The 24,389-nt window shown below is 31.9% G+C and overlaps 1 protein-coding gene across 4 annotated transcripts in view; it reads left to right on the top strand.

Annotated features, from left to right (window-relative positions):
* Window positions 1-24,389, top strand: part of LOC130898410 (unconventional myosin-XVIIIa) — a 166,759-nt gene that overhangs the window by 125,847 nt on the left and 16,523 nt on the right. For 3 of the 4 annotated variants that reach the window (XM_057807686.1, XM_057807687.1, XM_057807688.1), the window contains 2 exons: window positions 14,034-14,306; window positions 19,199-19,288. In XM_057807686.1, the coding sequence (XP_057663669.1) occupies window positions 14,034-14,306; window positions 19,199-19,288 (363 nt within the window). Of the gene's footprint in view, window positions 1-7,244; window positions 7,506-9,524; window positions 11,739-14,033; window positions 14,307-19,198; window positions 19,289-24,389 lie in introns of those variants that run through there. The other variant, XM_057807689.1, reaches the window with a different exon arrangement.

Here is a 24,389-nt window from a genome sequence, read left to right on the forward strand (position 1 = left end):
AAAATGATAAAAAAGATCTAAATGATATAAGTAAAATTTATAGCTTCATTTTGTAAATTCTAATACAACTACGAATAATTTAATTAATGACTGCTACATATTTTTAAGTTGTGAAAAAATAAGGAAAATTATTTTCTGTTTTGATATTCATGATGTAGGTAATCTATTGATTAATGTAAATACGCAAATTGTTATTCAAATCATATTTTGATGAAGACTGAAAATAGTCGAAACATCAATATTTTATGCTTTTAAACGACATATCAATTGATACAGGCTTAAAATCAAGATTGTTTATCAACAAAATCATATTGTCTGATATACCAAGTTTCAAGTTTTAGAAGTAAATAATACTACTTTAAATGGAGTTATGTTACTTTGAGTGAATCTCAAAGCACAGAAATTTTAATTTTCATAGGATTTCTAGATAAAACAAAACTCAAAAACGTAGCAATATACGATTCGTTTAATGCAAATTACTTATCAACCAGGAAAAAAATTGGAGAAATTAGTCATATTAGAATATTTGAAATGCTAGATGTTCTAAGGAATCAGAAAACGTGAAACTCGATATTGTATCAATCCACAAAATATTTCAGGACAAATTGCAGAGAACACAGAAATATTTATTTCAACGGTCGGAATTACGTATTCTGAAAATTACCATCCGTACGAACTTGAAATATATTAAGAACTCGACAAGTATGATCCTGAACACCGTATCTAGTTTAGTGACATTTCGTAGAACTTATATAATCGCGATTCACGTTTTACTAAACAAATTATGGTTCAATCTTCCATCAAAATATTACTGGAGTGAGGATAATCCGAACTGTATATGTCTTTATTTTTTTTTCAATAAAAACCGTAACTGTAGCTTCTGCGAATAGTTATGTCTGTTATTACCATTATGTTACCAAACGTCAAAAATATAACTTATTAGATGATAGTATCTGATAACAACAAGAAACTTATTATACAGTCCAGCCTCTTCAATGTTTTCGCCTCGAAAAGGGTGTGAGTAAAATTAAATTTTAACTGGGATGAGAAATTGATAATTAAGGAAAAATTAATCTAAATCAAATTCCTGAACAGACAGAAAACTGAATCCTTTAAGCAGAAATTTTTCAATGGGAATATTACCAGGCTGTTAAGTAGGGAATCAAGTTGAAACACTGTAATCCACAGAAATGGCCTTAAAAACAATAACATGGAAAGAAACAAATATAAGAGTAGTAATGAGTAATCGCGGTGCACTTTCCTGGATTCTTGACAGTGAAATAAACCTCTGCTGGGTACCTGGAGATTATGAAGTATCCAAGTAAATAGAAGAGGATGCCAAGGAGACAGTTACAGTGCCACAACCGATGAAAGATCCTATTGGCATAGGAATCTGAGCCAAGCATCAGAATAATAAGTGATTACACAATATTTGGAGCAATTTGATAAATGATCAATGCACAGAAACCAAAAAAAGATGATAATAATCACGAAATACTCAATCCAGAAGACTATGAAGTGACCACTGGACATAATATTGTTGACACTAAACTCCATGGGAAGTGACAGCAGACCACTATTGCAAGTGCAGCTGGCAAGAACAGACGATCGAGCATCTGCTAAAAATAAATAGTAACACAATGGGCCTCAGGTCTCCGAATGAAACACGACCAATCTAGCTCAAGGTTGCTTATACCAACCTAACCTAACCTATAATAACACATCCGAGTTATCACGTTTTATCGGTTTTAACTGGCCACAGACATTTTTCATCAAATTATATGACACATTTGTTGCATATAAAAATGATGCAAAATTATAAAGTGTTAATTTCTACTCGGTCAACTTAATTACTCGTAAAATTGTTATGAATAATACCTGGTGAAAATTTTATGAGCAATTAATTAACGAGTTCATTCTGATTGACGTCTATCTATTTATGAAAATTATGATAGCAATTTATTGAAGATGCTTTTATAATTCATAACTGACCATTTCATATATTTCCAGAATAAAAAAATTGGAGTTTATCTAAGGCAAAGTGAGGATGCACTGCTTAATTACGATTTTGTTATTTTTAAAATAATCATGTTTAGCCCGTTTTGGTAGAAATCAGGTTGATTAAGGTCGAATGGATAGAGAAATTAGACCCTCCACTCTCTAAAGTACTAGAATTTTCACATCCTAGCTACATCATTGGAAAGAGCGACACTATATTGTTATATTTTATTTGCCTATCGTTCCTTTACTACGAGGGCCTTTTTTCAACGTCTGATGGGGAAAAATCCATGAGTTATGGTGTGGTGCGTGAATGGTGTCGAAAGTTTAAAGATGGCCATAATAAAGGGGGCCAAGGACGCAAATCTATCGTTTCAGATGTCCTGGCTCAAGGAGTTGACAGAATGGTGATAGAAAACCGCCGATTCACCATTATTGCTTTGTCTACGGAATTTCCAGAGGTTCAAGATCTGTTTTATACTCTATTCTCACTAAACGGTTTAACTATATTGGCGGAAACTTTCTTCGAAGAGGATATTGAAAAGCTTGTCCACAGATATGACAAATGTCTCAATCTCTTCGGTGATTATGACTAAAAGTAACCGTAATTGTACCAATCTTTTGGTGATAAAATTATTGTTTTATATTAACTTGTCTTTTATTTATAGCTAATCGGAGGTTGAAAAAAAACGGCCCTCATATAAATTTCCACGATTTCAATGTGAATATCGCACTTCCTCGCGAGATTAATCTTGTAAGATTTTGACTGTTTCCAGTTTATGCAAACTGAATTTATCAACAGTATGTAGTATACAAATGTGCAAAACTTTTTTTTCCTGATTATTCCTCGTAGAATTTTCTGATGGATACGTTGAAAAATACTGTTTGAGTCTACTCTCGGAATGAATCTGAAGGTATAATATAAATTTTGTGTTGTATGCTTGCAATTATTTCATAAATTAATCCTAGAAATTATTTATACAAAATAAAGCAAATTATATTATGATAATTATAATTATGCAAATTCTGCGCCACTGGCCAATTTAACTCTTATGGCCTGCATAAACGACTATTTGCCTACTTTTGGTTAGCCACGAGCAGTCCTCGACGTTGGCCTATAACCTCTTCCAGTTTTTTATTTATTTTTGGTATTCTTACTACTTTCACAATAACAATGAATTAATTTGAATATTATTTTTCTATTCTGCATTCTACATCTGTCATAAATGTTTATGTTTATGAATCTCCGTAAATTTCTCAATAGGTTAAATCTTTTCGAAGGATTTTTGTATTCTTATAATTGAATGTCCATTTACTCTATTTTTCACATATATCTGCTTCTGTCCTATATACCTTTTCATTTATTGGTGTTTTGGATACATTATAACTATTTGAATTTTAATTATGTTAATCACTTCTCTATTTTTCTATTATAAATTAATAAACATTTCATTATTGTTCATAGCTTCAATTAAATGTTTAATTGCCCATTGTTCGCTTCTTAGAATACTTATAAATTGAATATATAACAATTGCCAGCAAAACAAACATTTGTTTATTTATTAATTAGGTAGGTCAAAAAGTAAACTAACTGGTCTTCTTCTCATTCAGTTTCTTTCAACTTTAATATTGCTTGGGTGATAGGATATAATTTTTGTTAAACTGGTTCTTCTTCTTTGCTGTGTTCCCAATAATGATGTTGAGGTCTGTGTAATATAATCCATTTATTTTTCATTTTTAATATAAATAGAAGGTCAATCAAGTTTCTTTTTTATGTCGTACAAAACTGAGTGAATCTCGAAAAATCCGAGTAAGACAAGCTTAAACTAATTTGAGCGAAAAGACGTTATAAAAGATTGATTGATTGGTAGATTAGTTTCGGTATTCATATTAAAAAACTCTCCGTTGTTGGGTACATATAGGTAAAAAAAATCTATTGAACAATTACAAAAGCCGAGAAGGAGTTACGTCAACATTCCATGGGAATGGTTTGTAAGTAATTTTCTGTTTTAAAAATTGACCATGATATGGAACAATCAGGACTATTATTTGTTGTAACTACACCAGAAATAATAAAATCCATGCCCTTGAACATGTAGATTGTGGATAAAATTATACGTGAGATAGTTAATGAATTTAATGCATATATCACATGGAAGATCTATCTTGATGGATGCTGCTAATGCTTAGTTTATTGAAATCTAAAGAATCTTAAGAATCTAAATCTAAATAATCTAAATGCTTCAATGAATGCTATCTAGCGTCTATAATCATTAGTACAAACTAGAAATTTAAACAGAAATTCAATGAAGGCTATGAAAAAAAGTTCTGGTTAAAGTGTAACAATAAAACCCAGTATACTGTATAGTAGGAGTTACCTTGAAGATATTCCAACATCATACACAGTCGAACAAGGCTTCAGTGTTTCAAAGTACGCTAAGATTTAAGGCTGCAACTTATCAAATTAAGTCAGTTTTAACTTTAAAGTCACCAGTTTCGTTGATTTTTCTAACTTCATTTTGTGATGTTTTTTATCAAAAATAATAACCAAGTATTTTATGTGATTTTTATTGATAATGGAAAAAATATGATATGATTTTTAATAAAACGTGACGTCAGATTATGGTGAATAAAATTTTCATTAACTATGCTATTATGGAATTTAAAACTTTACTGTGCAAATTTTTGAAAATATACAGGATATCTAATCAATTTCTGTGCATATTTCAATAGCTTAAATTATTCATCAACTAAAGCCATTTTGATTTGCACGAGGAGCAGTTTTACCTGATTCACAACAACAAAAATAGAGTTAATCTTCACAAACCATAACTTTATAAACATAGTTTTTTAAAGGCGGACATCTGTGCAGCGATTGAAAATATTTTTTTGATGGAATGACCAAGAAAAGTAATGCTTAATTAGAAAAACAAATCATGGGCGCCTGTCACGATAAAATATTATCTGTACCAAATATAATTAAAAAAAAAATGGGAAATTGTGGCATAGATCGACAGAGGAATATCACCAACCACGGAAAGAGTAAATTTCAGTGGTAATACAGAAAAGTAGGAACGACAAATCATTATGAGAAGAAGAAATAGAAAGAGATCTGATAAAATATTGCAGAGACGCAATAATAATTGAAACTACGAATTTATGAGAAGTATGTAAAAAGGGGCAACAAGTAAAATAAAATTAAAAGCAAAAAGGAAGAAAGTAGAATCTATATAGAGATCGAGATACTGGACGTAGCGTATAAAAGTATGGCTAAAACCATAAAGAGAAGGAATGTGGATAAAACTTATTTGTAATTGGTCAATGTGGATTCAGATCTGTGATATCTGAAAAGTTTAGGACAAGATGAATGGAAATTATAATTTATTATATACGAATATTTCAACAAATGATAGAGCAACAAACAAAAACGAAGATCAAGACAAATAAACCAAACTTAGGAAGTTCAGACATCAACACAGGTCTTTGTTCGTGATGTTATTTAATATTTTACTATATTTAAGAATCTTTAGAACCAGTATGGATATAAAAGGCACGCTGAAAATGTAATAATACTGAAAAGGAAATGAATGGAATTTGCAGAACTTTCGTAAAAACAATGGAGACATAGCATCTAATCAAAGATGAATCTTAATTCATGAAAATGAAGGAAATATTGGGACAATTCCAAACCTAAGTTTAGAAATATATGATGAGTATCACGAGAGCAAAATACAAAACCGTATATGTTGTAAACAATAACGAATTATGGTGCGTGGATAATCGACAAAGCAGAAAAACGATGTGAATGAAAGTGAAAAAACAAAAGATGAGCATGTAATAAGTAGGAACAAAACAAAATGCAGATGACAGAAAATATGATATACAGAAAAATATTAAGATCTAAAAAGCAAAAGATACGAATGAGTGGAAATTCAAGCCCACGGGATTTTCTACTGAGCGTGCAAGGGGTAGGATGGTTTTATAGAAAAAAGATATTCAGATCCTAGTCTCAGACACTTTCCAAAGTGAATTCTTCACTCTGTATGTGAATAAATAGTAATTTGACAGTGCAAGGTCCAGTCTAGATGCTGAATCTGGTATTTCAATACTACAAAGTTCTCCTCATACATTCGCATTAGCTTTCGACTCCACGATTCGCTGGAATCTTCGTTAATTCGTGTGGTACTATTCGACACATATCTAATGATAAATAGATATAGCGAAAAATCTAATGATTTCATATTGCAAAGTATGATATTTATAGAAGGTCCAAAGGAACTAGATAATCTGCAAGTGTTGGTACTAGGTGGGCTTTCTACTGATTCCCCTGAACTTCGTCGAACGATCCTCAAACACTAAATCTCCACTATTAAAGTAATTGAACCAACGCGGTGTCCCCTCCTCCAGTTCCACATATTTTACTTGTTGCCACTTCTGCTTTAAATTGCATCATCAATAAACAAAGGGAAAATGATTAAAAAAAGTATTTATTTACTCAATACTATATAAAAATGAGTTTTTGGCCTTCATTTTCTTTCAATACGTAAGTAAAATGTATCAAATTCGAAAATTAGTCCTGAACATAAGAATTATATTAAATATTGAATTTAAATAGTTTAATATCAAGCATCAAAACTCTTATTCTTTTTCACTTGGGAATCATAATGCTTCTTCAATCCATATAAAATATAAACACAAAAAACCATTTCAAATAAGCTTCAAATAGATTTGAAGGGTAGTACCTCTAAAAGTCAAGTCAAATTTGTATTCCGAGATTGCGAATTGACTCATAAGCAATGAAGCAAAATGGAAAAAAGACTTTCAGCAAGTCTAGAATTTTATTTTCAAAAATTTGTACGGAACTTAAAATATTCATTATCGTCATAATCTAATAAATTTGATTATCCGTTCATTCCATTCCATCAATTAAAGTATATTACACAAACATTGATTTTAAAATTCAATTAAAAAAATTCATTCCATTCTAACCATTGATATCAATGTGTTTCTCAAGTGAAAGTACTTTCCAAATTCTTCGAAATGATTTATTGTTATCTAAATAGCATCAAAATCTTTAAAACATGATAAATACAGAAATCATTGACCGAGAAAAGCTTGATAAAGTACGTAATTTTGATTTGTTGGCAAGTACTGCCTATTTCAATTCAAATTTGACGGAATCAATGATGACTTGTAAACCAAAACAAGTCTTGTAAACCATCCTGTATGTCTACGACTACTACTGCGAGTCACCTGCAGTTCTTCTTGCATGCATACGTTACTTTAGTCGCTTCTTTTCCTTCGATCGGTATACTTAAGTCACGGTCACGTCCGACTCGGTTTTATGACGGCCAAGTTTTAATAGAAATTAAAATAATTTGATATTTTTAAATCCAAATTTAGACAACAATTTTTATATGTAATGAAAAACGTGGACGTGTACTTTGAATAGTGTCTGTTATGATTTTCATATCTATTTTAAGTGCTGGTGTCTATTGTGTTGAACGGTATGAAGTCCCGATTATTTAAAAGAAAATCACATCGTTTAATTAATAATTGTCTGAATTTTTAAAGAATCAAAACTTGACTACTAATAAAATTATAGTTTATTTTGTAATTTTTTTGTATAGGTTTGATATTCTGATAATGTGCATTTAATATAGTCGAAAGTAGTATTATAAACATATACTTGTTTTATTCTAACAATTCTGAGCATTATAAATATCAAGCGAAATTTTAAATTTTCCATATAATGCAGAAAATACCATCGTCTTCTTCTGGAGTAGTACAATTTGGGTCTGCGTGAAGTATAAAGATTTTGAAAATATAATCTGGAGAATTAGATGGCTAGAATGAGACAACTCTTGTAAGATTGCAATTTTTATTTTTATACTTCTAAGCTTATTTGGCTAATTACCAAAATAATTTGAATTTTGAAATTTCCAGTGCGTTTCGGAAGTAACCTATTTTATTGTAGGATAATGTAGCAAATATGAACAAAAGTTATGGAAAAAAGTTGTTAAGAACAACATCTAGGCACATATACCATATTTATTTGGCTTATTAGTACTAACTTATCACTGGACATTTTTCAAAACGTTTTTGGAATGGTCCAAAAACTGCCTGTGCTTGTTCTGTAGTAATTGATCAATTTATTCTGTTTGTCAAACTATTCGGAATGTGTTCTTGTTAAACTATTTGTATCATCTTTCCCCATAACAAAAAAAAAAGATTATTGTGAAATTTCGGGATCTAGCTTACCAACAATTTCCCAAACCATGGGAAAACCATCTGTTGCCAAACTTTATCTAGCCATTTATACTTTGTATGTAATGAGCAGGGTAGCCGTTATGTTGAAAGAAATGAAACTTTCAAATATTTGAAAGAAGTTCATCAATAATTCTTTTAAAAATTGGGGAATAAATTTTCTTAATGTTCTATGACACGGCATACCAAACATTCTTTAAAATGTTTCCAACAGTTTTGGAAATTCCATTTTTGTTAAAAAAACCTATAATCGCCTTGCTTCGTCGCCTTCTTTTAAGTCAAATTTTGACTGTTCTTCGTAAATGTGTTCTACTTATGTTTGTAATTATACTTCTATGAGTAATTTTGGTATATGCTTCTATTGACATTCAAGAAACTAAAGCTCCTGAATCAGTTTCGTCGTGAGATTTTGTATCTTTTTACTTACATTGAATGTTGTAAGAAACCTTTCGTTCAAACGCCAACCAGTACTTTTGTTCATTGCAGTATTTCATATCTTTCCCTGAACCAAGCTACAATCATATTTATCGATCTTTCGCCGGCTCTATAACAGTAATTCCCATAACCTTTTTCCTCTAATGTTAACATACATTTGAATACAATCTGTTGTTACGGATACAACTTTGTTTTTCCACGGTAGTCTTAATTAAAAATATTAGTCTTTGATTAGTGAAATAAACATAAATTAGTTGGTCGATGAATCAAGTTTGGTATATAGATCTAAATTCTGATTCTAAACAACTTATCCCTTAGAAATCTCTGTTATTTTAGGCAAAGATTAGAAATTGACACATCAATTGTAATCCCTTTTATTTCCTACCCTTGACAGCAGCTACCTCCTCAAATTTTTAAAATAGCGTCGTGCGATACTTCGTGAACCATCACATTAAGATGGATTGGAATACGTGGATCAATGGACAGGCCATCTAGGTCACATGATCTTACCCCCCTTGATTTTTTTCTGTCGGGACTCTTCAAAAGTCGGTTCTACGTTAACCGACCAGTCAGTTTCGAAGAATCAATGGAACAAACTTTGTAAATAAGGTTTATCATCCTCTTGGCCTATATCAGATAGTGAACGGGACCCAATTTGAACTATTCCTACTAAAAATAATTTTTGTTCAACAAGCTGTTCAGTTAATTTAAAAGTTATTACTAAACTTAAGGTCACTTACATTTTTATTAAAATGAACTGTTTGACGTTTATGAATTTTATGCATTTCTTTATCACAACCCTATATATTAACATTAAATTTTAGGTTGGACTAATCTTTCACATTGGATCTAAAAGAAGAATTTGTTCAAGAAAAATTCGTCCCTCCGTTCGGAGAGGCGTTCAATATATTCTGTATCTGCATAATATTGTTGTGGGCACTGACACGTGGGTTCAGATTTCGTAACATATTCACTTGACTGAATAAAAAAAAATAAAATTTGCATAACGATGCGAATAACACGCCGAAAATAAACCTGCATAGCGTTGTGTTACTAACCTACATCAAAGGAAGAATTGATTTGAATTTTGGTGTGAAGAAGAGCCATTTAATTGTTCAACAAATAAGTAGAGCGCATCTGATATATGCGGGCAAGGGAAAGTCAGTTTATTTAATTATGTGTTGTGGTTAAATTTGAGACACAAGATGTCTTCCGTGAAGTTTCAGAAGATTAATACCAAGAACACGTCTACATCTTTCATTAAAAAAAATTGTGATTCACAAAAAAAATGGTTAATCAGCGATAAGAACGCAGCTAAAGTTAAGAGAGATATCGTAATTATCCATAGAAAAACTGACCACGTTTACGAAAACGTTGACTATGCTCGAAATAAAGACTTCAACAAGAGGGATGATAACGTGACATTGATAGATGTTCCTTACGATAAAAACGAATCTAATAAATTGAAAATTGTTATCAATAATTTTGATAAAATATTAGATGAGTATAACAGTATACCTCTAGCTTCGTCTACTCCAAATAAAAACGTACTTAATAGTAATAAAAACGATACCAAAATACCAAAATTGGTAAAAGCGAAAACTTGTAGCATAATCGAATCAAAATGTATTTTAAAAAAAGCAAATTCCCAACCACTATCTACCGATAAAACCAACAACGATCTTAAAATTAAAACTAAAAGTATGAACAATATATATAGTACGGAAAAAACTTTTAAAGAATTCAAAGATGCGTTAGATAACGATATATCTAAGGATGATAAAAAAGATCAAACCGTCGAAGCTACAGGAAATGTCAAAAAAATGGTTAAAAGATTGAATAGTTTAACTGATAGCGAAAACGAGAAAGTGGTATCGAAAGCGAAGAGCACTATGGATCTAACTTGTACAAAAATTAATTTGGCGAGTAAGATTCCAGTTAATACAACTTTAAGGAAAACATACCCAAGCATTCCCTGCGATCTAAACAGTTTAGATTCAGACAGGTGTAGTGCTGGTACAAAGAAAACTACTTTGAATGGAAAACTCGCCAGAAGCAGCCAAAATTTAACAACTTCCAAGTTATCATTACAAAAATCTAACAAAAATACCCAAATGAATAAAGGGAAAAGTACGCAAAACTTAACTCTTAATGGAAATAAAACTTTTACGAAAAGTGTACAGAATTTAAACAAAATTATTCCAAGAAACACGTTAACAAAAAGCAATAATTACAAGAGTGTTCAGAATTTAGCTTCGAAAACACCAGTTTACTATAAAAACAATGAAACATCTACTAGTCCAAAATTACCTAAAAATATTACTAGTAGCGAAAAATCTAATAAAACTTACATAAAACCACCAACTGGTGATAAAAGTATACAGAGAGTTAAAGCAGAACATAATTCAGTATCAAAATCAATTGAAAAATTAAGTTCAATAGGAAAAACTGAAGATGTGAACCCGGAGGATACATTTGTCGTTATAAAAGCAGCAAAAGAAAAAGTTAAAACTGTTATCAAACAATTAGAAGAAAATAAGGACACTGTAGTCAAACCGAGATTGCTTAAAACAGATACTTTTAAAGTAACACCTAAAAGTAATTCCAAAGTGGAACCCGAAATTAAAAACGTCAAATCTACTTATAGAAGAAAACCTCCAGAAACCATCAAACTGAACTATAAGAACACCTATCAGTTTCTAGAAAAATTGAAATTAGATAAAAACAAATACGAGCTAGATCCAGATGATTTTCTCAACAATGATGAAATTGATAACCTAATTGATTACGTCAAAAAAGAAGAAATTATGCATAAAAACAGTCTCGCCGTGAAGAAGGATTTAGATTATAATTCAGATCATTCAGATGATTCCGGTAATATTTCTAACGAAAATGAAATCGATTGTGAAGATTCTCATTCGTCATCCTTCGTCATGAAAAGTTTGGAACCAACGAATGCTACGTTAAACATTTCGTTCAATCAACAAGATAGTGGAATCGACTTGAGGCAGAGTTCAAACAAACATAGACCCGATAAGGTATTATTAAATTCACTAATTATAAATATCTAGGTTATGTTTATATGAACAAACATTCTATTGTGGAAATCACTAATTCCAATATCCTAAATTATGAAAAATTTGAGGAATCAACTGTCAATTCTAGTCTACCAATGTAAAGTTCAATTATAAATTTAACTGTTCCATTAGACAATTCTACTTATTAGAATCGAAATAGATCAGTATCAAAACAAGAGCGTGTAGATGTCCACAAAAATGAGACAGTGAACGCGAATTTTAGAGTTTCTCACTGAATACCAAGCAGCGACAACCAACAAGCTCTCGAGTCTTTCAACATGTGATTATCACCTCTAGGGCGCTATTCAAAACTGTAGTTAATGGGTTGAGAAACTGTCAAGAACTATATCAAACCTGTACTGTCACGAATGTGCTGCCTGTCTTTCTAATTCCCATACCCGGGTTTCATCAAAAGTCTAATGGACATATGAGATGGAGACAGATATCATGTGATATTAAAAACCTCTTCAAAAGATCAACAAAAGTCTGTCTCTCAGCAATTTAGCTAGAATTCAACCACAAAGTTTTTCTCTAAATTTAATAAAATGTGTAGCTATGTCCATAAAATAGGTAAAAATGACCACAAAGAAAAAACATCATTTGAATATAAATCTGTCGATAAAAGAGACCAATCGATCAAATTACTTAATTATTCTGTTTTCATAGTTCCATTCTGTAAATATTTATTTCCCCTTAAATGTCCATTAATTCAGAAGTGGCCTTTGTTGTAGACTCTTAAAAATCTCCTTTCGTTATAATTTTTATTCATAATTCCATTCGTTCAATGTTAGACTTTGGAAATATTTTCTATACTAGTTATTTGTACTTTGAAACAACGGTAAGATTTTTGTTTCGTACTGTTTGGTTTCGATTCTGATAAATTGTAGACTGGGAATTGATTAAAACATTGAAGCTTTTTTCTAATTGTAACTACGTTATATTGAAATTTACACTGATAGATTTGAAATATATTTATTCTAATATCAATTGCAGAAGACGCGAGTTATGCGAGGAACAATCAATATTTCATAAATACGCACGGCACTAATGCCAAATTAAAAAAATTGAAAATAATGTTTACTCCCCGTATAAAATTTCAGTCCACGTGGACTCATCATCTCCATAAAAACATTGAATCGTAAACATAAATGCATTTCTATTGGCCGAAGCTGTATGTACACAATTTCTTCAAAATATTACTACTAGACAGTCTGCGATAAACAGTGTCGTGGCTTGGTGAGATTAATTTAATTTATTAATTTCTTTAAGTAAATAGAAAAGATTTAGATATACAAACACAGCAAGTTATTTTAAATATATTTGAATGTTTGCTGTGGATCATTCACAGAATCGAAAAACATGTAAAGGAAAACTAAAATCAGCTGACAAAGTTACTCAAGATTTTATACGTAGAACAATTTATAGTTTATAAAAGGAGAGCAGGGTTTAAACCAAACTCCTTTGCAGGCAGGTATATTTTACTCGTCTATTTACGTTTTATAATTAATATTCAGTTATAACAGGTTAACGAGGTACAATAATGATTTTTTTCGTAGTTCCAATAATAAATTTATAAAATGATGTATCTACGCATACGGTAGATCAAACAAAATTTTTGACAAGAGTTTTCATAATTTGCAATTGATATTGGAAAACTAAACGTTTATATTGAAATCGCGCCGTAAGTTTACTGTACAGAATGTCCCGCCGCCGTATTTTTAATTATCAAACAAAATAATACTTGGAAATATATGAAAATATTAATGCGGTTAAATCATAGATACAAATCATTCACAATTTTGTTAGAAACTTTAGAAATTTGTTGGTGTTTGTGCCATTACTCAAGATTACATTGTTTTTTTTTTATTCTTACAATCGAATGTTTGTTTAATGTATCTTTGAAAAGTTTTATTTAAAAAGAGCAAAGAGTAATACAGTGTACAGCTCGAATGGATATATTAAACTCAACTTACACAGACTGCCACTCAAAATAATGATAAATCCATGATATTCCCCTTTCCGGTTTTCATTGTTGAAATGATCATCAACAGTGATTATAACCGATTCAAACCATACTGTTTCTTTATATAAATAACTTTTATGAGGTGAGTTTAGTCCAATACCAAAAGTTTACAACTTTTTTGTCGAGAAATAGGTAATCAAAATTAAAATAAATATATGAACAACTGTCTTTTAAATACTTTTAAATTCGGATACATCTGGATAGAAAAAAAAACATTTTCTATAAATTTTCAGATTTTCTTCAGAAATGGCGCTATATCTCAACTCGAAACTCAACGCGATGAACGTCTCGCTGGTATGGTCGTCCATCTTCAAGCACACTGTCGCGGATACTTGGCTAGAAAGAAATTGGCGCAGAAAAAATTACAAGATTTAGCGGTGCGTTGTATCCAAAGAAACGTTAGAAAATTTATAGCTGTGAGGGATTGGCCATGGTGGAGATTGTTGGTGAGGGTTACTCCGTTGTTGAACGTTTATAGAACGGAAGAGGAGCTTAAAATCAAAACGGTAGGTGTTTAAATTCTTAAAATTTCTTATAGATTTCCCAATGGCTCGCCTAACGTCTCTCTTTTTGTTAAATAAAGCCAAACTTTTCCGAAATAATATTAGAATAGGTCGTTTCATTGCTTACCAAAACAATATTTTGAATTCTAATAAATCTCAATTCTCGAGAGTTTGGTAGATTGTCAATTATTATATTCCAAACCATTCTGATGTTATAATAGTATATTATTCACTAGTGTACAGGGTTTTTCACGACGAGCTTAATCGACGTGCATATGGCAAAGTATTGGGACTAATGTTCTGAAAATTTGCTTGCATGGATTTTCCAAAATGCTCGATTCATCTAAAATAATTTCAGTTTGTAAAAACAATACCATATGGAGCACGAAGTCTAGTCAGCATTACTTCAAAACTGATAAATTGCCGATGGTCTTGTTCAGGATATGGTGCCAGAATGATATTTTCATACTATTCACATATGGTTAAAATCTTTACGATTCTTGTTTGAAGAAAATATTGTTTCATCATTCGCTACAAAATATTATCGCCAGAATAAAAAAATAGGCTAGAAATAGCTGTGCGCTAGATGGGTGCCGCGTTTGATCACAATGGAACAAAAACAGCGTCGTGAAGATGTTTCCATTGAGTGTTTCACAAAAATAAAGGCGAATTTATGCGCCGTTTCATAACCATAGATAAAACGTGGGTCCATCACTTCATATCCGAAACAAAAGAACAATCAAAACAATGGACTGAAAAAGGAAAATCAGCTCCAAAGAAGGTAGAGACCGTTCCATCTGTAGGCTAGATTCTGACGTTCGTTTTTTCGGATGCGCGTGGGATAATTTTCATTACCTATCTTGAAAAAGGAAAAACTATCAACGGCGAATATTATGCGAAGTTATTGCAACGTTTGACCGAAGAAATCAAGCAAAAATGAGCACATTTGGCTAAGAAGAAAGTGTTGTTTCATCAAGATAATGCACTAGCTCACACATCCGCTATTGCAATGGCCGAAGTTAATGAATTATAGTTTGAATTGCTGCCTCATGCCCTCCATTCGCCAAATTTAGCCCCCACGGATTATTTTCTATTTCCAGACTCGGAAAAATGGCTCGGTTATCAAAAATTTTCCAACAATGAAGAGGTGTTGGCAGTTAATTGCTATTTTAAGGAACTTTACGATTCTTATAGGGTATCGAATCTATTGAACAGGTACTTCTGGGACCATCTTTGTATAACTTTGTATAACGGAAACTTATTCAAAGTTGGGATTGAAATATATGATCAAAATAGTTTAACTATTTAGGAAGACGAGGAGATATCTCCATTTGCCCACTAGAGTCCGTATTTTATAATTACAGAAATAGGTAGTACTGGTAATTATTTCATATAAATTTATCAACAACTTGCCGATTTGTCATCAATATCTGTAGGCGACAAATTCCTCATTGAAATTTACAAGTTTAACAATTCAAATTTATTACTCGAGGTGTGTTTATGCAGTTAACACTAATGCTTTTTTATGCAATACTGTTTTTGTCATGTATTTTATCACATTAGTATTCAACCGTTATAAACGAGACGTCTTCGGAGAATAGAGAAAAAACATTAAAACACTTTTACTTAATGTGCTTCATGAATTACACCGTTTAATGCGAAATCTCTTATAAAATGACTATTTCGTCGATGTGAATGACTTGATAATTGCAAAAAAAAAGAAAAGTAACCAACCACATGACAAAAAAATTATATTCTATTCTAATTTCTAATATTTTGCAACCCTGATAGCTTTTTGCGACCCATCAATCTTCTGCCTTCAACAGACCAACTTCTTTAACAAGACTATCAATTGTTACTGAGGTGACGATAGACAGCGACCTATAAGGTCCATTGTGCTTGCTTATCACAGGTTTCCTTGCCTCTGGACTCACTACATTGCACACATTCTAATTTCAAAGTTTCCAAACAATTCCAGTATCTGACTCCTACAAAATTCTTGCCGAAAAGATTTTCAGCGATGACTTGTGATGGCATAGCATTAGTTTCCAAAACTGCAGTAACAGTTTATGTTTGGCACCATTTCATGAGGTACTGATACTTTGCTTTATACCTCTTCCTTCATTTTTCTGCTTGCAGCGACGGATAAGCAGAATTTGTTGATTCTTCTATATCCATTTTGCTGTTACACAAATTTATGATTTCAATTTCTCCTAATGCTCGTTGTCGACTAGTAAAAGTTACTTACATCCCTTGTATAAATATTAACTTCTTTCCTACGGAATCTGAATTAATCATTTGCCGCTTTCTGAAGCGGCAGTCTCTTGTAAAAAGCATCTTACTAAGATACAGATGTTTCTTAATTCCTACAGTTTTAAATCTCCCAAAGAAAGTTTTGGAGTGACCTAGTTCTGGAAGAATTCTTCCATCTCCCGATCTTCCTTATAAGTGCAACTTTTTATACCGGGTCAACAAAAGCGTTTGGGCTACTTTTCTAGCGAGCATATTGATTATCGAATAACCGAGCTCCAAATCAAACATAAGGCCAATTAATGTTATACGGCATCGCTAGATCAGTTTTGAAACGATGATCTGGAAGCTTTTACATCGGCCTGGCTGTCGAAATATCGCATTTCCAAGTATTTGTACCTTTTTTAGAATCGTCTGTCTACGATTTGATGATATTTTTCGTAAAAGTTTGGGAGGTAGAACCGCCTACTGATCAATAGTAACAAACTACTCTAATTCACGATGAGGATAGGGCTCAAACTGTTAATTTGATTCAGTGGAAAGGTTTGTTGATAAGGTTGATAAGTGTTTTGATTACTCCAGTACCTGTAGTTGTGTTTGTTCACAAATCCCCCAGAGGTTGTGAACAAGCTTTTCATTTTCCTCATCCATGCCCAAAAACGTTTCGTAGAATTGCCGTCGGGCAGCATTATCGGTGATGATGCAAATCTGACCTTAAGACCCTTCGTCGAAATCCCAAGAACGGCATTTTGCCGACGCGCTGACCTTAGCGAGCTTCTTCCTACCACAAACCTAATGCGTGCAACATTCTCAGAGTTCTGACGGATCTCGTACTGCCATCACTTTTGCTCGGCTCGTTGTTGCAACGATATTTTCAAAATTTGACACCCAAGTAACACTAGACACTGGATGATTGCGATTAACTTCAAAATAAGTACGAAAACGACATTGAGTTGCTACGTAGCTACCGGTTTGGTTAAACGTTTTCGCAGCAAACGCTCGGTGTTGTTTTGACTACTGTTCTATGGCGACTGAAATGCTTTGAAGTGGAGAACATGACGGTAACCTTGACAACTCGCCCTGGCCACTTTCTATGTAACCATAGTCATTTCAAAAATGGAAGTTTCTTCTTTTTGTGACATAGAATCCCCTCATCCAACATGTTATCTATTCATATGATTTGACGTTTTCTTCTTTTATAATCCCATGGTTTCTAGTGAATTTTCCATTTGTTCCGCCTTTAATTAGTCACATCTCTATTGTACCAATATTTTCTTTTTAAGATCCACCTTTCACTGTGATCAATTTAAAACGAATTTACTTGTCACTAATACCATAAAAAATTCCTTTTCAACTCATATCGTTAGAATTAAAAGTCACTAACAGTCATTACGAAATGATTGGTAATAATTTGTTACTGTGAAAGCATTCTAAACCATTTTCTAGGTCAATTTCAAACCATTCAAGCATGTAGTCTTGTTACTGACCTTTACGGTGTTTAAAATGAAAGTTATATTTTTTTTTTTTGTAAAAAGGTATTGTGAAGGTACAAGGAAATATGTTATTATTTAACTGAATATTTGTACAATGTCCAACTATTAATGTAATTAGAACGAAATCGTGGAAGTGCATGTCGATTCCCTAAAATTAAGAATTGTTGAACGATAATTTATTATGATTTTTTTGTTTTAGATTAAAATAAATTATAAAAATAATACTTAAAAAAGGAAACTATAATTAAATAAAATATTGTTGTAATAAGGGTTTCAATAATCCCTCTTGCACCATAATAAATTTACACCAGAACACACAATTTATTGAAAAAGATGTATACGTTACTTTACAATAATTTAAAATTGTTGCGAATAGCCCATGAGCAAAAGAACAGAAGAGGACCAAGATCGTCGACTCGAAGAGATCGTTTCTCATCGAAAACAATCATTTATAGAACTCTTGGAATAAAAAATATTTATAGATTTGAAATTCCTTAAATGCCAGATATGTTTTCTGGGGCCAACTCTGTACATTACTGCATATAAAGTATATTTGACTAAAAAATAAATGAAACAATTAATTTTTAGAAAAAGTTTGAGGGCTCTTGATATTCTTTGTACACCTGCTGTAAATTTTTCATTCTCCTACGGTTTCGCCGTACTTTCTCTTCGAAAACTTGAATCCATTCCGTTTCATTCGTCCGTTGAACCATGTTGTGATAAAACAGGATTGTACTGGCCCAAAATTCACATACCGCATCAAAAAAGTATTGAAAATAGTGAAACACGAATACTTATGATTAATTTTTATAATGAAAATCATTGAAATATAATCTAAAGAAGAATAAAGATTACCAGGAGAACTGGATGAATTATCTAGAACAAGAAAATATAGATAATATTATTTATGGAAAACTAGGTTCGGAGGCGGAATTGTGAAGAAGAACAAACCTCCATGTCAACGTTTGTTTTGTGGCAATGGATAGATTCATTTAGTAAAATACGCCTTCATTAGCCGTTTCCAGTATGTCTTTTACTCCTTCAATAATTGAGAAACTGAAATGAGAAAAATGCTCGATCGAATTGATCATCAATATTGATAATAGATTATAAGGAAAATTCACTTCTTATTATAATATTGTTTTGTTACAGAATGAGCTTGAAGCGATCAAACAGAAATTGGAAAAATTGGAAAGCGAACGAACAAAATTGAAACACGATAACGATAAACTTGAAGCCAAGGTAAGTGTTTTTACGTCGCATTGATTTATAAAAATATACAAGTTTTTAGTTACTCAAATTAGTTACGTGTATTATTGAATTAATATTATTAATTATGTTATTAATTTCATCGTATTGTATCACTGAATCATTTACGCCGAAGTTAAAATATTTTAATGGGACTCCACGCGCAATATCAGAACGATGGAAAAATTTACCGCAAAACATTGAAAATCCGTCACATTAAAATGACATTTCATTCAAATGCCTTCCTGATAACTGGTCGAAACAGTTTTCAGAATTGGAAGCTCAAGGGAACAAGAATATACTTATTCTGTTTTTACGACTTAGAGCTTACGGTGTGAACATTATGTGGACAGACATATAGAATCTCTGCATAAACTGTCTTTCCTTAAACAGTGAGATCAAACTAGTAAGCTCCATTTCTTTCATTTTCCGCAGCTACACTTGTTAAACAGCTATCTTTTTAAGTAGTTTCGTATTATATGTCACACAAGAATCTCGCGCAATGTTTTTAATTTTGTAACAGCAAACGGCAAACGGAAAGTCAAATTTGATTTGGCCTTTTATGTAGTAGTAACGGTGTGTTCCATACTAAATATTCCAATAAAATATTAATTACATATGAACATCAATTTTCACATGAAATTTTTTGATTCACGATTGCTTAATAATTGAAATACATCACTATATTTGAGTAATAAGTACAATAAATACAATTTAGTATGTATAAACTAATAATCAATAGTCATTGATATTACAAATAAATATTAACCTAAATTTCCTTTTTGACCACCTCGAACGATCTAAATTAACTGTTTGAAAACCACTCACGTATTTACACAAAAATAAATACACGCTTTAGGCATGAGGCGCCCATTTATTTATAACGGACATGCTGCTATGTAAAGAATTCAATTATAGCGTGTTAAAACGAAAATGTCTCCAAAAAATAATAAAAACAATAATATTCCACTTCATTCATTTGAAACCACGAAGCTACAAGGAAAACTTTATGTATGTAACCGTAGAATTTATAATAAGCTACTTGAAGATATTTATATTGGCCTATATTTAGAAAACATTCGGACATGTTGGATTTTTTTTCTTATGAAAGCTTTGCGCATCAATTTCTCTCACAGCAGCATGCGCCACTTGTTTCAATCGACTTTAGCACACTTCTTCGGTTTCGATAGAAAGATTTTCTTATACTTTTCATATCTTTGGTCGGTACATCTAAACCAAACGTTTCAGAAAGACCGGGATTAATAATTACCATAGATCGTACCAATGCCTTCCGTTTTTTTTTTTTCATTTGGCGATTTCTGTTCTACTATCAAACTTCAAAACAACAGACTTTGATTTGTCCACACAAATTGGAGCTTTGAAAGTTCTATTTCTTGTGCATATATACGTTATGCCACTGTTTTGCTTCCCAAAACGTGTACCTTTTATAAATTATCAACAGCTCTGTACCGTTTAAAGGTTTGTTAATTACCTATTTAAGTAAGTGACCCTCGCATCGAAATGACCAATACCCATAAAAATAGTTAACACAAAGACCCACATTGAAATTTTGCGTAAAAAATAGAAAGAAAAGTCATTAAAAAACTGTAATTATTTTTCAATATATTCCCACTTTTCATAACTTCTGATTAAAACTTCTATGCTACTACAAAATATGATGCATATTTAGAGTCCAAATATTTGTACATCGCCTGTTTGATTTCATTGTTAAATCTTTCACGCCTTAACTCGGCCTTGAGCTTTGCGAACCAAAAAGAGTCTGACGGATCCAAATCTGGGCTATATGATGAGAGTTGAATCTCTGTGAAGCCACAAGCAAGCAATGCAACTGCCGAAGTAAGTCAAAGTAATATGCCGCATTCGCGATTGTATTGGATTTTTCAAAGACAATCCAAAGGATTTTACTTCTTTGGTCCTTTTCGTGACCTTAATTTCTATTTGTATAGGCTCTCCTTTCCGATGTAACTCCATGGAATCTTTTTTGGATGTCGGATAATAGTAAAGGTCCTCGCGGCAAAGCTCTAAAAATTCGAAGCATCCACCTTGCTCTAATTTTATTCAAATACTCTTCCACGAATTTAATGTTTTCTGGAATAGTGACCGTCACAGGACCTCCCGCACGTGGCTCGTCTTCTAATGATTATCGTGACCAAAGACACAACTTTTAATTATTGAAAATGATGGACAGAAGTCATTGTAAACAGCCTCCATTCTGTTTATGATGTCAAAAATTTTGTATAACAACGCGAAACTTAATTTGAGAACATCACGTCAATGAAATAATGTTGAGAAATTTTATTTCTACAAAAACATAGTCTACAGATTTAATAAACTTCATATAAATAATACTAAGAAAAATTACGAAGAGTTATTATATTATTCAATTATAGGTATATTGGTATGAAATAAGTATTTCGTATATATTTATTATAATTATTTATTTACAACCACATCAAACTTTCAATATTGTAATTTACATTAATCCGTTTAAAATTTTTACCAAATAAATGTTGCCTCCCGCCATCTATCGATTTTCAACTGTACCTTACAGTAATTTATTAAAGATCTGTTCCCGACACAATTGGAAGGTTTGATATCCTCAATGTAGATGGCGCTAGAGAATTACTGCAACTATTTTCACTGATTAACAAATTTTCTCATAAATAATAGAATTATTGTCATATATAGAAGTTCTAAAGTATTTTTGCTCAAAAATAAAAGCATTTATCGTCTTCAAACTGCACAAATCCGTTTCTCTCTATTTACGATGTGATTGTATGGGATAATATAGAAATGATAGATGACGCTAGTGAATAGTATTTCTGAGTTATAACTGAATTTTCATAAAACACAATGGAATTTACGTGATATTTATGCTAAAAACTTTAAATAATTTTTGCTCCCCAATAAAACTAGGAGCAAATCGATGGTGCGATTATGTAAAAGATAGTTAATAATAATCTACTAGCTTTTACCCGCGACTTCACTCGCACCGAATCCATTAAATAAGTATCAGAAATCATTATAATAGAAAAAAACGAACTCTGTAGCTATATTAGATCTTTGAATGTAGAAAAATTGCCAAAAACCTACAAAAATCCATAACTCCACATTGAACGTCCGCGCCTAGCTCCTCCCCAACTCAACCGATTTAAGTGTTCAAAAACTCAAAAGAAAGAGGATATTTCAGCGAGTGTTCTTAAACTAAATCGAACTCTGTAGTTATATTAGAACCTGAGATATAGATCTTTGAATGTAGAAAAATTGCGAAAAACCTACAAAAATCCATAACTCCACATTGAATGTCCGCGCCTAGCTCCTCCCCAACTCAACCGATTTAAGTGTTCAAAAACTCAAAAGAAAGAAGGTGTTTCAGCGAGTGTTCTTAAACCAAAACGAAGTTTCTATCTCGAATAAAACCTGATATATTGAGGATAGAACGTGTGTATGCCAAAAACCTACAAAAATCCATAACTCCACATTGAATGTCCGCGCCTAGCTCCTCTCCAACTCAACCGATTTAAGTGTTCAAAAACTCAAAAGAAAGAAGGTGTTTCAGCGAGTGTTCTTAAACCAAAACGAAGTTTCTATCTCGAATAAAACCTGATATATTGAGGATAGAACGTGTGTATGCCAAAAACCTACAAAAATCCATAACTCCACATTGAATGTCCGCGCCTAGCTCCTCCCCAACTCAACCGATTTAAGTGTTCAAAAACTCAAAAGAAAGAAGGTGTTTCAGCGAGTGTTCTTGAACCAAAACGAAGTCTCTATCTCGAATAGAACGTTTCCAAAAAACTGATCAAACCGAAGTATACGTTTTATAATGTACGATATTAACTTTTTTAGAAATTATAATCAAACTTGAGGCCGACAAAAAAATGCACTGCAAACTTTGAATTTGATTTAACTAACAATCCTACATCAACCGCCTTTGCACATATAAACAACACTATAATAGCCTCTACAATTTTCCAAATATTTAAGCGCTCCCGGTTAGAAAATGGGGGGAGGTGCGATTTTCAAAAAAATGTTCTTTTTCTGTATTTTTCTGCAGACTTAATTTTGTTAATTCCGTTGTGTGTTATCAAATGGAAATCGACTTGATGATACAAGCTCTGTGAGACAAGACATCTTACTCGTATAAAGCGTGTATAAGGTAGAAATGACTCTCTAAATAAGTAAAAAACTTGTCCTCGTATCCTCGGAGGTCCCTAAGAAACCGCACAAAAATTGTGTATGTGTGAAACTTATATCCGAGTAAGCGGCTGCCGTTTAGACTGACAAGTATGACAAGGGACTAAGTTCACTATTTACACACGGCATTTCAAATGCGAGTTAAAATAGTCAATGATTTTGTCCATTTTAATCGTTGTAAAGATTCTTGATCCGATCTTTTAGGTTTTGCTTCAAGTTCATTTATTCAGACTCCATTTGTTTGATATCGTTCTTTCCCTTTACGTCTATAAGTACTTCCATGTATATAAATAACATTTTTTTTAAATAGGTTCAAATATATCGCCTGTAACTATAAGACATCGCATCTTAACTGTAACGAAATACATAAACTTCACGTCTGCAATTAGAATGAATTTTAAAACAGCTTCCAATGTGGAAAAGTGCCAAAATTTTTTATATTATTTTTTTTTCAAACCCTGCTTGCATAAGACGCGATTAGATAAAGGATAATTTGGCGTCTAACATCAACTGATTCTGTTAAATGTAAATGCCTTTGTCAAATACGTACCCATCAGATTTATGTTCACTTATCTGACTACTGCTTCTCTACCTCCAAAATTATTTCAATTAACTGTCTAGTCAAATCTTCCGAATCATCTAAATTAAAAATTCTTGGTAGAGTGCCATAGCCGTTTTTGTTTGTTTTTTTTATATTGGTATTTGATAATATATGTTATTAAATCGAAATTAAAAAAAATTTAATACCCAATTATCTTAAGATATCGATTTTCTTAAATAATTCCATTGTTGAACTATCCATGTAGACATAATCCATACTGTGCAAGAGGATTCCTCTCTTAATAACATCAATTTCATATCTATATCAAGCTTACAA

This window comes from Diorhabda carinulata, chromosome 10, assembly GCF_026250575.1.
Source record: "Diorhabda carinulata isolate Delta chromosome 10, icDioCari1.1, whole genome shotgun sequence".
Lineage (NCBI taxonomy): Eukaryota > Metazoa > Arthropoda > Insecta > Coleoptera > Chrysomelidae > Diorhabda > Diorhabda carinulata.